This window comes from Hippoglossus stenolepis, chromosome 12 (genome assembly GCF_022539355.2).
Source record: "Hippoglossus stenolepis isolate QCI-W04-F060 chromosome 12, HSTE1.2, whole genome shotgun sequence".
Taxonomy (NCBI): domain Eukaryota; kingdom Metazoa; phylum Chordata; class Actinopteri; order Pleuronectiformes; family Pleuronectidae; genus Hippoglossus; species Hippoglossus stenolepis.
The window spans coordinates 14,463,545-14,479,281 of NC_061494.1; the positions used below are offsets into that span (position 1 = coordinate 14,463,545).

The following is a 15,737-nucleotide window of genomic DNA, read 5'->3' on the forward strand; positions in this document are numbered from 1 at the left end:
ATTATACTATAATAAATTTGAACAAAGACACACATATGTTTACATTCAGTAAGTGATGAACCCACTTCAGAGAAAAACATACTTCATACTTCCCTCCTTGTTTTGATGTTTTCTTCAATATCAGAGTAATTCACTGATACTTGTTCATACATATAATGGTTCACAGCAAACAGAAACTGCTAATAGAGAATCTGGCATAGATCATTGTCCAAAAATCTAAACAAATAGTTTATTGGTTGATATTGTTGTACATATTAAGGTGATAGGGGGGGCAAGGCTCTGATTAGTTACCTGTTTCAACCTAGCCTATGAATACACATGTAGAAATATGCAACTTATAATAATGTATTATTCTGTAATTCCACCACAGGTCAGTGAAATTAACCTTTTAGTTCAAACTAACACATTCACAGCGACGTAAGATAAATAAACAAATTGATTTTACACTATTGATCTGGAAACAGCAACACGAACAGAACAATTTCAATATTAGTTTCTCTGTTTTAATCTTCAGTTATACTCTATAAATACAGTTTGACAGACATAAACACAGTGATCACCTCTGCTCAGTAAGTTTCACCTTTAAAGTTACATTTACTATAATTTATATATTACAAAAATAAATAGGTTGATTAATATTCTGCTCCTGAACTTCATGATAATCACACTCAACATTCACATTGATTAACTAAAGAGTATCCCCTGGAAATCAGTCGTATGTATATTTCATATGATCTAAATGTCTAATGATTTACATACATTTTTTTTTTAACAGGTATTTTAGTAATACCACATGTATGATAACATGTATTATTGGTGCAATAGACAATAATTTATGAAGACAACATTGGGGAGATTGCATAGAAGATTGGGGTTTTACAATGTACCATAATCTTCAGGAAAACATTAGATAGGCAGCATGCAACTTTGCAAATTGACATATATACTGAGACAATCAACCGTTTGTCATAAGTCACAGACTGGTTTGGTCCTGTCACACTGACTGACGGGCGTGATGCAGAAATATCGAAGAGAGAATAATATATATATTTTTTTCATTTCAATATTTGCTCATTTCCCAACAACCTTATCCGCAGCTCTGGTTGTCATCATTCTCTTTCCTTTTTTCTTTGGCCGATTCGTCTCAATTTAGTGCAAAACAAGAATCAAAAGCTCAAATTTGGCTCAAATTTCTATCTACGTATATTTGCTATTTTTTTGACATTTCCGTTCCTGTCATATAAAATAATATACTGTTATATTCTCAGAGAAAAAGTTCATTCAATGTTCGTCAACACTTGACAGATTTAACGATACTGTACACGACACAACGGCTTCACATTACATCTCGTATCACAGTTAGATTGGATTTTCTTTGAAGGACTCAATAAATTATTGCAGCACAGAAAAACACATTTAAACTGACACCACCACTAGTTTCACTGGAGCCGACAGTTTCCTATGATTTACTGCCATTCTTCAAAGCTGGGGCCTCTTCCTGTTATCAAGTCTGGGTTTGAGCCTCCACTTGAGTCTGGTCCGGCTTCTTCACCAGAACCTGTGGCAGCGCTTGTTGGTTCTTGGACGACTCACAGGGTCTCTGCTGTGTTTTGCTTTGCCAGTTTGTTTCCGTTTGCGTGTGCGTCTCCAGCGTCTGCTCCTTCCTCTGCTTGGTCGGGGTGCAGTTGCATTTATTGCACAGGTCCCTCATGTCCAACAGTCCCTGCACCAAACACTTGACAAATTCTGCCGAGCATGTCTGTGGGCTCTCGCGGAAGCTGGACACCGAGAAGATGAGGTGGTCTGACTGAGGATTGTAGCACACTCCATATCCGTTTGGAACCACAGGTCCGTAGCAGCAGAACATCTCTACAGTAGTCGGGACCTGAGGGAAGAAAGAAGGCTTCAGTGCTGTTTTTACATCTTTACCTCCACCATTGAGGTTAGATTTTATTTTGCATTTTTAGCAGGGTTTCACCAAAACCGCAGAACAGATTACCATGAAACTTGGTGGAAGGATGTAGTATGGGTCATGGAAGGACCCGTTAAATTTTGGTTCAGATCCGGTAAGATATTGTATTTTTCCTCATTTTTGTGAATTTCCTAAGAAATAATCTGTAAAATGCTGATATCTATAAACAGTATTTTAGGGGTTTTATCTTTATATATTTACTTGCAATTACAAATAAAGTGTCCAATCAAGTTCTGTTGCAGTTGGGGATGTTTGTGTGTCATTTTCTCTCAGTTAGAGAAGCTAAAATAAAGTGGAAACAGATCAGGTATGTACTGTGTTGCTCTCTAACTGTGCTACTCCAGCAATTTTGTGCTGTACTTACATAAAATTGGGCCTCTCACCAAAAAAAAAAAACAGAATTGAGATGGTTGAGTCGGAGATATCCTGAGTTTTCGTCTGTAGTATTGGTCAAGCTCCAAAAATGCTGGATCCTACACAGTGCAACTCACTAGCATCTTTTATTATAACCCACTTAATTTGCCAGTACACACCATCCCTCGTCAGTTTGTACTTCAGAAAGCTCCTCTACAGCCACAGAGGACAACAGTGCTGTTTCTCACAGGTTGAGCTTCATGCCTTGTGACGTGTGAACTGAACTTCATGAGTAAAAACTGGTTTAAAACTGACTTTAATGTTTTGAAATCCGATACCTGACTTGTGGAGAGGATGAACTGGTTACTGATGAGATAGGCTTCGTCTTTAAAAATCTCCGGCTTCTCCATCATCAGCTCATGTGCAATTCCACGCAGTCCTAGTAGGTGATTGTCTATTGCCATCCCTGTGATAGACTGAAAAACAAAACACAAGAGTATGTAAGTGAATTTTCATTCATAAGCAACATTGAAATCCTGTTTTTTTCAGTGGATGAGGTTGGAGGGTAGTTACCCGAATAGTGTAATTTGTCTGTGCAGCTATGGCTCCATGTAACATCTCCATCTTTTCTGTATCCTGCAGAATTAAACAACAGAGAATCAATAACAGGCTATTAAATTTCTTTTTTTTGCAGTATGCATAGTTTTTCATGCTGAGGAACGTCAACACAGACTGAAGTAAAAGATTAAATCTCACTGTTAATAGCAAAGACTACTGATGGTTTCAATATGTAGTTCAAACTGAGCTTTTACTCTGCAGCAGCAGCAGCCTTCATGATTCTGTCGATTTTTTTATCAAACTCTTATTACAAAAGAAATGTATTTGAGGCTATTGAGGTTATCTTATAGTTTAACCATACAGTTTATTATAAATGACTATAAATATAAAGAAAACAACAACCAAATTTATACAACTTACAAATAATATACAAAATATATATTTTTTAACCTTTAATACAAACAAAGATGGCACATCGTTTCTGCTTTTTTTATTCTTTAAAATAAAATGTTCATATCAGCAAACATAGTCGCAGATACCAAAGTGTGTATGGTCGGCTCTTATTGATCAAATGATTATTATTATCTGCCAATCGATTGAGCAGCTCCACAGCAGCCGTCAGCTTCTACAACAAACTGACACAGTGACGCTTTCTTCAGTTTTGTTGAACCAAGCTGCAATGCTAAGATTCAGCTAGAGTCCGCACTAAAACATCTTACGCTTGTACTCTGCATCCCATCAGTCATTGCTTTGACAAAGGCCAGGGCTTTGGGAGTGGCTGAGCGGATGTTGTCCACTCTGCCCTGCTGAAAGCGTCGTATGGAGGCGCTCTCGTACGTCGACACTGGTCTGCGATGACATCTAGAAAGAGAGAGAGAAAGAAAGTCTTGTTGGTTGGACACTCAGGTTGATGTGATACATCAGAATCAGTCCTGTTATGTTTGGCTTTGTCTTACCGGTAGTACGCCAACTGAAGAGCCACCTGAATGTAGGCATCTGGGCTTATTTTCTGCTTCTTGATGAACTCTTTCCCGTATTCGTAGAATGTGTGGACATTCATGTCCAGATTTCTCACCAGCCTGAGAAACATAGGACAAACCCTGTGATTTGAAAGCTGTCATGCGTTTGTCTGATTTAACAGAACGTACAGTAAACACTTTGACCTTTGCAGCTTGTCAGCGGAGGAGGCGAGCAGCTTGTGCACCTCTGGAGTACATTTCCAGCGGAGTCTGCGCGGTGCAGGCAGCTCGCTCACACTCGCAGCTCGGACCAGCTTTGATGGGCTGCCAATCCTGACGTCAGATGGGAATATTGTATAGTTTAGAATTTTATTTAGGTTAGTGTTATCTGGTGTCTTATAGCATATGCCACACACACACACACACACACACACACACACACACACACACACACACACACACACACACACACACACACACACACACACACACACACACACACGTATTCTGCGTTTTAAAGATGCAATTGCATTTCATCTCTTACATGTATTTGAGTAGGTACTCTGTGCACTGGACCAGGACAATTCCCTCGAATGGCGAGTGTTCACACACGACTCCACAGCAGCCGTCAGCTCCTACAACAAACTGACACGTGACGCTATCTTCAGTTTTGTTAAAACCAAACTGCAATGCTAAGATTCAGCTCATTTGTGGTTGTAGTCTGATTAATATTCCCTCATATACATTTCACATACAAATTATTTAGAGAGGAGGCCTCCAACTCTTTCTTTATTAGAAATTAATCATGTAGTTCATTCAAGGAATCTGAATTCTTCATCAAAACATCTCCATCAAAGTTAATGCTAATATCATGTCTTAAGCTCAGGGTTTGTGATCCAGTGGGAATGTCAACTCTCCACCAGAGCTCCTTCAAATGTAGAATCTGAATTTGCCTTGGGATCTGCTAATGACATCCACTGACACTGTGAGAGATGAATTTGTTCATCAGTTTTGTCCGTCATGTTCCTCAGAAATAAGAGAAGTAAACTGATCCGGCTGTGGAGCGTCCACCATTCAGCCATTTTATCCTGATTCCATTGTCTTTTCTTTTTTAAATTACCATTCTTCAACCAGTTCTCAAAGTTAAATCAGGGCACACAGGTTAAAGAGACAGAAACTCAAGAAGCCTGACCAGTTAACGGTGCTCACTGACCTGCATCGGTTTGTCGTACCAGCGGTTGCCACCATTCTTGGCCACACCTCCTCCGTGCAGCATCCACATGGCACGTGTGCTGTCGCTCAGCTCGGGACCGCTGGCGTCATCCAGACAAACCAAACACAGGCAACGCTCGATCATGTCCAGAGCATCCCTGTTTGTTGACTCTAGAGCGTAACAAGTAAAAAAAATAGTGTATTCGGGAACAAATCTGGTAACAAGAGTTTTTGACAGAAAATGTAGGATCTCCATTCATAATGTACCTCTCATTAACACTCTGCGAGATTCTGCCCACTCTGTCCGTCCATCTGAGGTGAGGAGACCGATGGGTGGGAGCTGCTCCTCTCCACTTTCGGCCATCTTTACTATCTTGTCCAGCTGAGTCAACAGATCTCTTTCATTCAGGCGGCGGAAGTTGATCACCACATCCAGGACGAAGAACTGGACACAGGTTTAGATCGGACACAAAATGTCTCATGTGTTTCTTTAATATTTAATCTATGATTTGGGCAGGACGGGTAACTTGTCTCCTAATGACAGAGACACTTATATGCGATTAGATGTACATGATCAGAAAAGCACTTCCGAAAGAATAATTTGGGCAAATTACAAGATTGGTCTTAATTTTAAAGCAATAAATTTATCTCAATTATAAGAATCTTCTCAATCTGATGGGGCAAGAAACACAAAGTGAAGACACATGAAATATTGGTAATAATCCTTGCAGACATGGGGATTTCTTAAAAACCAGTATGATTGTCTAACTTCTCTATTTTCCATCAGACCTGGTTGTAGCACCTTGATGTGTTTTCCAATACCAACAATAAACATGATGAGTGCACCATGATAATTACATGCACTTAACGCAAATATGTCTAATTTGTATTTTTTGACGTGCTGAAATGCTGAGGCTGAGAATGACATGAGTGAAATGCAGGTTAATGTGGAGTTGTTGACTCAGTCTTTACTCCCACCTCTAAGTTCATGCTGTTGCCTCGTCCCAAAACACTCGGGGGGAAGTGACAGAAGAAAAAAGGCTGAAGCAAGGAACTTAATTCAAGATGAACTAAATCTAGATGCATCTGAAGTTGACCTTTTTGTCTTTATATTTACAAAATATTGCAATTAAGATTGCTGACAATATTGATGCATTCTTTTTTTAAAGGTGACAGAGCTGAGGCACAAATGTCAAGCATGTTATAGATAATAACTCAATAGAGAAGACTTGCAGCCCAGAGGTCTGGTAATTACTTTGTGGGAGATAAGTTTGCACTGTGCCTGCAGAGCCTGTTTATTGTACCATCACACACAAGTGAGTGACACAGATGTAGAGTCTAATTACCAGACACGACAGCAGGGCTGTTTTCATGTATGTGTGTGTGTGTGTGTGTGTGTGTGTGTGTGTGTGTAATTGTCCTGGAGTGACAACAGCCACAGAGGTGGACAGATTTTGTCTCCATGTCGTGTTTTGTCAAAACCGTGCAAGATACGGTCATGAAACTTTGCCAGTGTCTAGTTGAGATGTAAATAACAGCTGAGTTCAAAGATGGGTATGGTCAAACCCCAGACAGAATATAAAGATGGACAACATGTCTCCACGTCCTCCCACTATCTAGAAATGAAGCTAAAGTATCCTGGATACAAACTATGCCATCTTTCGCATTACGAGGCCGAGTCTGCAGTCTGCACTACTCAAGGGTCGAAACATCAACATGTTGACAGACATTGCAGCTGGTATGAGCCCATCGCCAGATTTCATTCTAATTGCAAATAAGTCTGCTGGGAGGTGAACAGTTTTAAGTTTGTCTAATAAGAATAAAGGTTCAGTCTTTATCTTCCCAAATCTTGAGCTTCTGGTGAAGACTGAATGTAATATGGTTGAAATCTATTAAAGGACTTATTTGTGGACCTTGAATGGGGAACCAATTCATCCAATGTTGAGCAACACAGATGAGAAGTCCTGACATTGCTGAGCTCACATGCAAATTGATCCAAGCACCTCCAATGATCGACTTTGACTGTGTGATGTGGTGGAAAAATCTAGTAAAAGGAACTTGTGTTGTGATCGTTTTGTCAAATTCAGGATTTGCTTTTTCACTTTGTCTGACCTGTTTTTTACAAGCCACAATGACGTGTTCAGGTTCTGGCATCACGCAGCTTTCCTGGGCCACTAGTGTGTCCCTCTCAGGTCCCGGTAGGCGGTAGGAAGTGAAGAGGCGATAGTACTGCTCCATACACATTGGGGTTCCAGCCAGCTGGCCCCGGGCGTAGTCCACAGGCAGGGCACGGCTACACACACACACACACACAGCTGTTACACCTATTTTCATATACATACTGTCAACTATTTGTTGTCTGGCTGTGCTGTGTGTCTAACTTACGCATCTAGAAGCGTTTTGTATTCCAAAACACCCGAAAGTAAGTGTGCAGCGAACCTAGGAAAGAAAACATTGTTTTGTTAAATACATGACAACAGACACACAACGCATACACACACACACACTCTGCTTGTACTTTATCACTCCTCGTGGCATTCTATTCTCAGTATTTGACCCATAATTCTTCATTTATTGTGTAGCTGTGTCAACATTATAATTCTTTATGTAAATCCTGTGTTTAAGGAGCTGGTGCCAGATCAATACCATGTTAACCAAACCACAGACTCTGTCTATTAACGTTGCCACCAGCAGCCAGGCCTAACCTCAGCCCTGAGGACGCTCCGGGTAATGACCCCATCTGTCAATGTGTGGCAAGGAAGTGTTGAGTTTTTCTATAATCGATCAGAGCCGGTGTCCGAGTCATTTACACAGTTCACTTTCATTTCTCAAGTCTTTATGCTGTAATAAACCATCATTACCTGTAAAGGGATTTTTACAGTGCGTTGCAGTTGCTGCATTTTCTTTTACAGAGTCTGCTTTGGGTTAAAAAACACTACTTCCATGACAATATATTCACACTGTTTTTTTTCCTCTCCAGACTTGTTTGTCTCGACTGTGCTGTGTCTCATACCTCAAAGAGTCGATGGGAGCCTTGAAGTTCTGCAGGGGGAAGACCATCGCAGGGCTGGAGTTGACGGGCAGAGCCATTCTGTTGTTCAGGTACATGTCATTGAGCCAGAAGTCGTACACCTAAACAGAGGGAATCACCTGAAGGTAAGATCTCAGAGGAGTAGTCATCCAAAGGTGAGTAAACAGGAAGCTCTACATCAGTTGCTCAAGTCGATGCATCAATATTTCTGTGAAGTGTTTTCCAAAGCTGTGAAGGGTTTGTTTACATATAGTGTTTAGGAAGAGTGGTGTAAAACTGAACTATAATTTGAATATGGTCACACGAAATGCAGGTTTTCAATCTACAGTGTTTATAAATCATGCAGCTTATTAAATGGAAAATATTTAGTGTGTTTACCTTCTAACATCAAAAGAGTGTGTGGGACTAATCATCCTCAGGTTTCTGTCGATCAGTGCTGCTATTGTTGAAAATACCTTGTTTTGCACAAGTCATTACTCTGTGAGTCATGGTCCTTTTATTTATTTACCCAGTTGGCCTCTTTTAACCTCCTCTCCTCCAGTTTGCTCTGCAGTAGGTCTCCCACTCCTCCAGGGGCCCCAAACTCCTTCACTGTGTTCTGGGTCTTATTAAACTGCTCCTCTGTGAGCAGGTGCTTCATGCACCTCAGGTACGTGTCCAGCGTGTCTTTCAGGGGGGGGAGCGGCAGCTTCGGCAGACCCTGAACAGAGTGTAGGATGAAAATCCCCCTCCCAAAATCCAAGTTCTTTCTTTTTAAATCTAAATGTGTGGCTTCGAATCAACTTTAAGGGCCCGAGTCTCCTCTGACACATGCATTGCATCACTTTACCAAGAAAATAAACACTACTCAAGATAAATAATATTACTTTGGAACCAGGAAACTGAGAAAATACACTTTGACTCAAAACAAGAGTTAATTAAAATATCAGAATATAGTAATTATTCTTTTAGGATTCCTCCTTGACTGTTATTATGTCTTCATCTAATTAATACTTTTACTTTCATTCGCTTTTTTAACATCCTTAATTTATAGAAAAACATAACTTCTCCCATGCATGTTCCTTTTGAATACATTTTAGATGCATACAAGTCACATATAAGATATTTACATCGTCTCCCCCGGAATCGTTGGAGGGCTCTCGGTCCAGAACTGGCATGTTGACGGTGCAGAGCGGCTGTCAGGCAGCAGGTTGATTCACGAGACAGACTCTATGTCCACAAATAAAATAAAACCAGTGTGAAGTTCTGACACGTGAAAGCAGCAGACACATGTGACAGTCTGAGCTGCAGCTGCATTTAAACATCTCACTCTAGTTTGAATATTTAAGACAAACATTTAAAGTATAAAATAAAGAAATGTGCCGCTGCTCTGAATAAACTGTGCAAGAATGCGCACTTTTTACTCATAACAGCATGATGATCCAAATTATCTTTGCGCATTAGATGTTGTCATGCTACCAGAATAATACCAACATACTAAACTAACCTAATTCAAAATGATCAGTCACTTAAAAAACAACACTTTACTCACCAGCCGGAAAACCCGTCATTCCCACTCGTCAGGAAAAATCAGCTTTGTCCATCTTGACTTTTAAATCTTAACTACTTCTTCGGTCCTCTATAATTTTAAAGCATCTTTCGAATTCCCAGCATGGCAAGTGCGTAAGTCCCTCGCTGGATGAGGGGAGATGCTGAGAGGGTACCTCACCCCCCCTGCACGGCTGCCAGGCTCCTCCCAGAAGTCCTGCCATTCGCCAGGAAGTTTATTTGGCGCTTTACATCTTCACTGCACCTTATTTAGACGCCGGCTGTAACGCACCGGCTGCGCACACGCTGCTGCTGCTGTGGTGCTGAGGAACAGATCGTGGATGTGGCCAAGACTTCTTCCTTTTGGCTTTTCTAAGAACTTAGGCACTTTTCATGGGGCAGCCTGGAAGCATTTGTTGTTTCCACCTCTCTGCATCTGACTGATTTAATCGGCGCTGTGTTTGATATTAAATGCAAAGTGTGCGCGTTTTGGAGAAGCTGCGGATGCGTTAAGAAACCATTTGTTTACGCACAGTATCAAACTCAGAATACCATGATATTATTATTACACTCTATTCTTAACCTGTTCAAACCTTTTTTATTCAGATAAATGACCTTTATATATATATATATAATGGATTTCCACTGCTTACTAATACGATTCACAAAACTACCTTATAATATAGGCATTCGTTAACATGAATTAATTTAAATCTTGAAATATGCCTAGTGAAAAACAAATCCTCGTGTTATAAATGAAACCATAAAATAAGTATAATTTTATTGTAGTTATATTTTTGTCAGTGTGGAATATTTCACCTGTAGAGGAAAATAATAGTGTTATTATGTCGAAATATATTAATGTATTGCCTAAATAAAAAGATTCCCATGAACTGTAACATTGACATAATACTGATTTAATTATGTACATGAATATACACGTATGTACAGTCTTGGGTCATACAGTGAGGCTTTGCATTCCAGAAGTACATCATCCAAAAAATGAAAATAAAACATCAAGACGCAGATTTCAGCTAATTTCCATCTGGTTTAACTTCCTCTAAAACAGTTTAGAGTCACACGCGGTATTGCATATTGAGTTTAGCAGCACAACTCTGGCGAAAAGAAAATACAGGTTACATTAGAAGACGCAAACAGTACATTATAATTGTTCTTTTTTTTTTTGTTAAAATACATTTACACATAGTCCCTGAATACGAGTCGGCTTCTGATACAGTGGTAAATAGTGTTAATTCATGAATAGACAATTAATCTCAACACATCTTTCACAATACACTCTCACTTGAAGATGAACACACGCCAGCGAGCGCCTTTCTACTGCAGAAAGCGTGAAGCTACTTGATTTGACAATATACCCGCAGGGACTGTCACCCAAAGACAGTAAATAATTGATGTCGTTACACAATCCTGATCGTGTTATGCAATTGATCGGACGGGATGCACACAACTCTACATGGGCACTTTGAGAGTTTTACACTCGGTTAAAGGTCCTTTTACGCATACTCTCCTCCCGAGGATTCCTCCTCTGAATACGACCGTTGCGCAAAGGTTTCAACGCCATTCTCATCGAGGGTTGTACACAAACCCTTCCTCTTCTTCTCCCGCTGCTCCATCTTAATTGTGTCGTACAGTCCGGTCGGGCCGTCCTCTAGGAGCATGTTTCTCTCGGAGTACGAAGGCTTCATCTTCGTCACGTTCTTCAACAGGAGGAGCGCCGGTGCGTAAAGCACATTGGCGAGGCCCATGCCCAAGTTGAGCTGAACGAAGCCCAGGTCGTGCACTATCTGTCCGGCCACCACGGGCCCCAGCGCGTAGGCCACACAGTAGGAGATGTCTGCGATGGCGTACACGCTCCCATACACCGACACGTGTCGCACATCCACCAGGAAACCCAGTGTGGGCAGGAGCGCCGTGTCCACGAAGGCGATGCCGAAGCAGATTCCGCACAGCGGGATCATGAGCTGTCCAAAGTTTTTACAGGCTGGCACCGTGCAGGAGCTGGCGCCTATGAACACCATACCTATAGCCCCATAAAACCACTGGAGATGGGGGTACTTGGCTGCTAGTTTGACAGTGAGATATACACCTAAAACATGAGGGAAGAATGCAGGGAACCATGTCATGCCGATCTCCCACTGGCTGGAGTGCATGTTTTCCTCCATCCAGTTGGCGATGGTGGGCTCAAGGAAGGCGAGAGGGATGTTACAAATAGTCAGAGCACCAGCCACTACAGCTATATATGGGTCAATCATCAGTTTATACATGGGAGTTCCCACTGGCATGTTTTCTCTCTCCCGGTTTGAGAAGGGTTTCAGCACAATCAGACACAACACGCCATCTATGAGACAAATGCAGGCCAGGATCAGGAAGGGCACCCGCCTCCCGGCGAACTGATAGAGCACCCCTCCAAAGGGGGGCGCCACAAGACTCCCAAAAGAGATGAAGGCCAAGGCGATACCCAGCGCTTTGCTCCTCGCCTTCTCCTCCGTGTACTTGTCTGCGATCAGGGCGATCCCTGCAGTGTCCGCGAAAGCCGAGCCGAGGCCCTGCATGCTGCGCGCCAGGAACAGAGTCGCGTAATTGTCGGCGAAGGCAAATGTGAGAGTGGAGAGGAACATGACATTTAGTCCGATGAAGAGCGGGATATCATACCCGACCCTGTCAATGAAGGTGCCACTTAGCGGGTTCACCAGGAGCTGCAGGATGGCCTTGGAGGCGAACAGAACCCCTATCTGGAGGTCGAAGTTCCCTTTAGGGGCTTTATGGATGGTGCTGTTGGTGGAGTTGATGTACACAACTGCGTCTTGGGCTCGATCCGCTGCCTTCTGTAGCCCTTCAAGGTAATCGGGTATAATTGGCACAATCACCATGTAAAGCATGTTGTCTAACAAAAGTGCTGTACAGACTATTACGAGAATAATCCGCTTCTGTCGCTCTGGGTCTTGGATTACATTGTTGCCCAGTTGTTTAGTTCTTTCACCCATCTGGGAGAGTTTGGAGGCGGCAGTTTGGGCCAAACTGGCGCCGCGTCCCTGTGTGGTCTCTTCTGGCTCCATGGTTCTCTCCTTCTCTGGCTCAAGTCTTGTCTGTTAAAAGATAAAATCTGGTTGATTGGTCTATAAATTTACGCACGGTTGGCACATTGGTCCCGTCTTTATTTCCTCCCTTTTCTTCTCCGGCACCGGGAGCCCGACTAATGAGCTAGATAACTTTCTTCTGCTTTACCTCTTCTCTGTCCCCTGCGCCGTCCGTCATCGCACGCACATTTCCACTCTCGTGACTTGGACACGTTGTATCCCCAGTTGCTTCATTGTCTCATATCCCGTCCTTCAGGCGAAGTGCCGGTCTCGAACAGCGCTCACAGTTTGGGGGGATTCACCTGCAGCTCTCTGTTCCACCCTGCTCCTTGTTGTAGGTCCGTGTACGCTGCGCCCCTCCGGCTCCCAAACGCTCCCATGCAGCTGTCTCCAGTCACCCGTTACGCAGAGAGCTAAGTCATCATTTCACATCAACCGGACTGCTTTTTGACGGCATTAGCAGGGATACACTCTGCAGTTTGTTGACTCCCATAGGTGCCCCCTCCCTCCTCCCTCCTATCCTCGCCGATGGCTGTGACGCACGGTCCTGCTGCTCTCCAGCAGATCTTTTATGCTAATTAAACACAAAATCCCGAGTGCACGCTGCTGTCCAGTCACTTGCTTCAGAGCAGAGACCATGGTGCGTGCCCCAGTTTCCGTTTTACTTGATCTTCTTAATTTCAAATGACAGTTATCAACAGTTTGGATTAGTATTCATCATTATAGTGACACTTGCTTTTGACTTAGTGTGGACTCATTGACATAATGAAACCTGCAGTTTGTGTACCGGAACTCAGTGGCAACACTCCTGCAAAGACATATACTCTAAAGAAATACGCACACGTCACAGTAATTGTGTAAAGAACTGTTTCGATTGATTCAGCACCACATTCCCGCGGACAGCTCCACGGAGGACGTCGCTCCAAGCAGACCCCCCCCCCAAACAATAAAACTTGTGTGTTAATTCAGTCACCAACAGTAAAACTGTTTGTTTCTCTGACACCACGGAGCTGATGTGAGTTTAGGTTCAATAATGCGCAGCCACGCTCCTGGAGTGTAACAGAGAGGAGAAAAAAGAATGTCTGATCCAGGAAGGTTGACCCTGTCCTCTCACCTCCACGTGTGACTGTGTAACTGTGGCTGAAAGATAAATATCCGACCACTGCTTCTGTGCTTTTACACGATGTCAGAGGCAGATCCTCAAAATCATTGGAACATCTGAGAAAAATAGGAAACAACTCATAAGAACTCACTCATATGCGAGAAAATCTCATCTAAAATTGTAATTCATTCTCTACCTTTACTTTGCTTTCTAATTTTGTTATTTTGCACAAAATATATTCCATTAAAGTTTCCAAATCCTGTCTTTCTTCACTAATTTAGAAAGAAAATGAAATCAGAATTTTAAAATGAAAAGTCGAAAAGAACATCACATATGTTTAGACATATGTTTTGACGGTTTAATCTGTAAAATTCCTCCTCCTATATTTTAAGAAAACTTCATGAGATCCTATTAGTTCCACTTCAAAAGTGCATTACGCGAGACAACTGGAGGTTTAAATAAATGTGGCTACACACTGCCATCTACCGGCGTGGAAAAGGTTCAGCAGTTGTCGCTGTCATTTACTCAACAACATGTAAGTAATGGAGCTAATTCATTACATTTCAAACGCTAATCTACCTCTGTTGCTATTTGTTTTTAGTGTGACAGTGCAGTTAGATAGTTTCTAGATATTTGCACCGGTTAGAATTATATTTCAATCGGGAGAATTGAATTAGAAATTGTTTTGAGTCATTTCCCTTCATTGGGAGTGTGTCTGTTTTTGTGTTTTTATCCATTTGTGGTTTAGATTCATCCCATTTGTTTTCAGGATGAAGACATTTTACATAGTGGCACTTGGATCGTCAGCTTTTGCAGGAGGCCACCGATCTGCAATATGAGATAGAGCAGTACTGACACCTAGTGGAGGAAGGGTGGGATTGGTCCATGAACATTTGAAATCAGAGAAGTGGACTCTACCAGATTCCCTCCAAATATTTTGTTGTACGACAAACACCAGCTTCTGGGTTTTTGTAACCAAACAGACAAAAAACAGAAAACAAGTAACAGTGATTAATGTGAAGAGAGTTTGCCTGTCTGTGAATGGAATCATGTTTTCAGTCATTCATCAACCAGTCATTTTGCTTTAAAATTTCCGTCCAACAATCTTCCTGTGGTGTTAGTCTCACGTCTCCTCGTTCAGCCAGTAGATGTCCTCATATCCTTAAACATGTCCAGTAAATACCAGCTGTAGGATTTCAGACTGTATAATTTTATTCTGTAATGATGTCCCCACGGCCACCACTCTGTATCTGAACTGTTAGGAAAAAAATACAAATATATTTGACTAAAGGCCTTCCTCAGAGAACGAGAGGTTTCTAAGAGCAAGTCACTTACACAAAACAAACTTATTAAAATATAGTTTATTCTTTCATTATACTTAAAATCATCCTACCACTATAAAAGCACCATACTCATTACGTCGCTCACTATGTTGTTTGTTTGTTTGTTTGTTTGTTTGTTTGTTTGTTTGTCTGGACAGATTTGAAACAAACTCAGTTTAGGGATCGGGCACTGGAAGAACCCAGACTACATCCTTTCTCCTTTTATTTTTCTATAACAGGAATTAGACAAACATGTGCAGGATTGTTAAACCTTGTCACATGATCTCTACTGAGTTTCAATCTATCAATCAAACTATTTATATAACACCCTTCAAACATTTGAAATTCTATTGAAAGTGCTTTACATGTGATTGACAAAACATTGGCTGTTAAAAAATAATTAAAAATTAGTTAAAAACATTCAGATTTAGAGACAAATACACACCAAGGCAATCAATAATAGAAAAGACAACAACAAAAGAAAGTTAAGATGACGGTTATATATAATCAATACTAAAAATGATCTTCAATCAATCAATCAATCAAATTTTATTTGTATAGCCCATATTCACAAATCACAATTTGTCTCATAGGGCTTTAAC

General features: G+C 41.4%; 2 protein-coding genes across 2 annotated transcripts; both read right to left on the minus strand.

Annotated features, from left to right (window-relative positions):
• Positions 1-215: 215 nt before the first annotated feature.
• chata (choline O-acetyltransferase a) lies at positions 216-9,935 on the minus strand. Its single transcript, XM_035172865.2, has 15 exons — positions 9,618-9,935; positions 9,196-9,295; positions 8,595-8,786; positions 8,069-8,187; positions 7,441-7,494; positions 7,168-7,348; positions 5,323-5,500; positions 5,057-5,226; positions 4,388-4,488; positions 4,048-4,176; positions 3,841-3,963; positions 3,604-3,745; positions 2,900-2,962; positions 2,665-2,802; positions 216-1,885 (listed from the first exon to the last, which is right to left on the minus strand). The coding sequence occupies exons 2-15, from the start codon at positions 9,241-9,243 to the stop codon at positions 1,505-1,507; spliced, it is 2,019 nt and encodes a 672-aa protein (XP_035028756.1). The 5' UTR covers positions 9,244-9,295; positions 9,618-9,935; the 3' UTR covers positions 216-1,504.
• Positions 9,936-10,514: 579 nt separating this feature from the next.
• Positions 10,515-13,222, minus strand: slc18a3a (solute carrier family 18 member 3a). Its single transcript, XM_035172898.1, has 2 exons — positions 12,860-13,222; positions 10,515-12,720 (listed from the first exon to the last, which is right to left on the minus strand). Exons 1-2 carry the CDS (start codon positions 12,887-12,889, stop codon positions 11,128-11,130), a joined length of 1,623 nt encoding a protein of 540 aa, XP_035028789.1. The 5' UTR covers positions 12,890-13,222; the 3' UTR covers positions 10,515-11,127.
• Positions 13,223-15,737: the final 2,515 nt, after the last annotated feature.

What these genes read in the sequence shown, in the direction of transcription:
- slc18a3a (XM_035172898.1), bottom strand. Translation starts at nt 12,889, where the DNA reads ATGACGGACGGCGCAGGGGACAGAGAAGAG. An exon ending in GCGCAGGGGACAGAGAAGAG is followed by an intron (nt 12,721 to 12,859) that starts GTAAAGCAGAAG and finishes ATCTTTTAACAG; the next exon opens with ACAAGACTTGAGCCAGAGAA.
- chata (XM_035172865.2), bottom strand. Translation starts at nt 9,243, where the DNA reads ATGCCAGTTCTGGACCGAGAGCCCTCCAACGATTCCGGGGGAGACGAT. An exon ending in CTTCAGTTGGCGTACTACCG is followed by an intron (nt 3,746 to 3,840) that starts GTAAGACAAAGC and finishes CTCTCTTTCTAG; the next exon opens with ATGTCATCGCAGACCAGTGT. An exon ending in AGACAAATTACACTATTCGG is followed by an intron (nt 2,803 to 2,899) that starts GTAACTACCCTC and finishes TTTGTTTTTCAG; the next exon opens with TCTATCACAGGGATGGCAAT.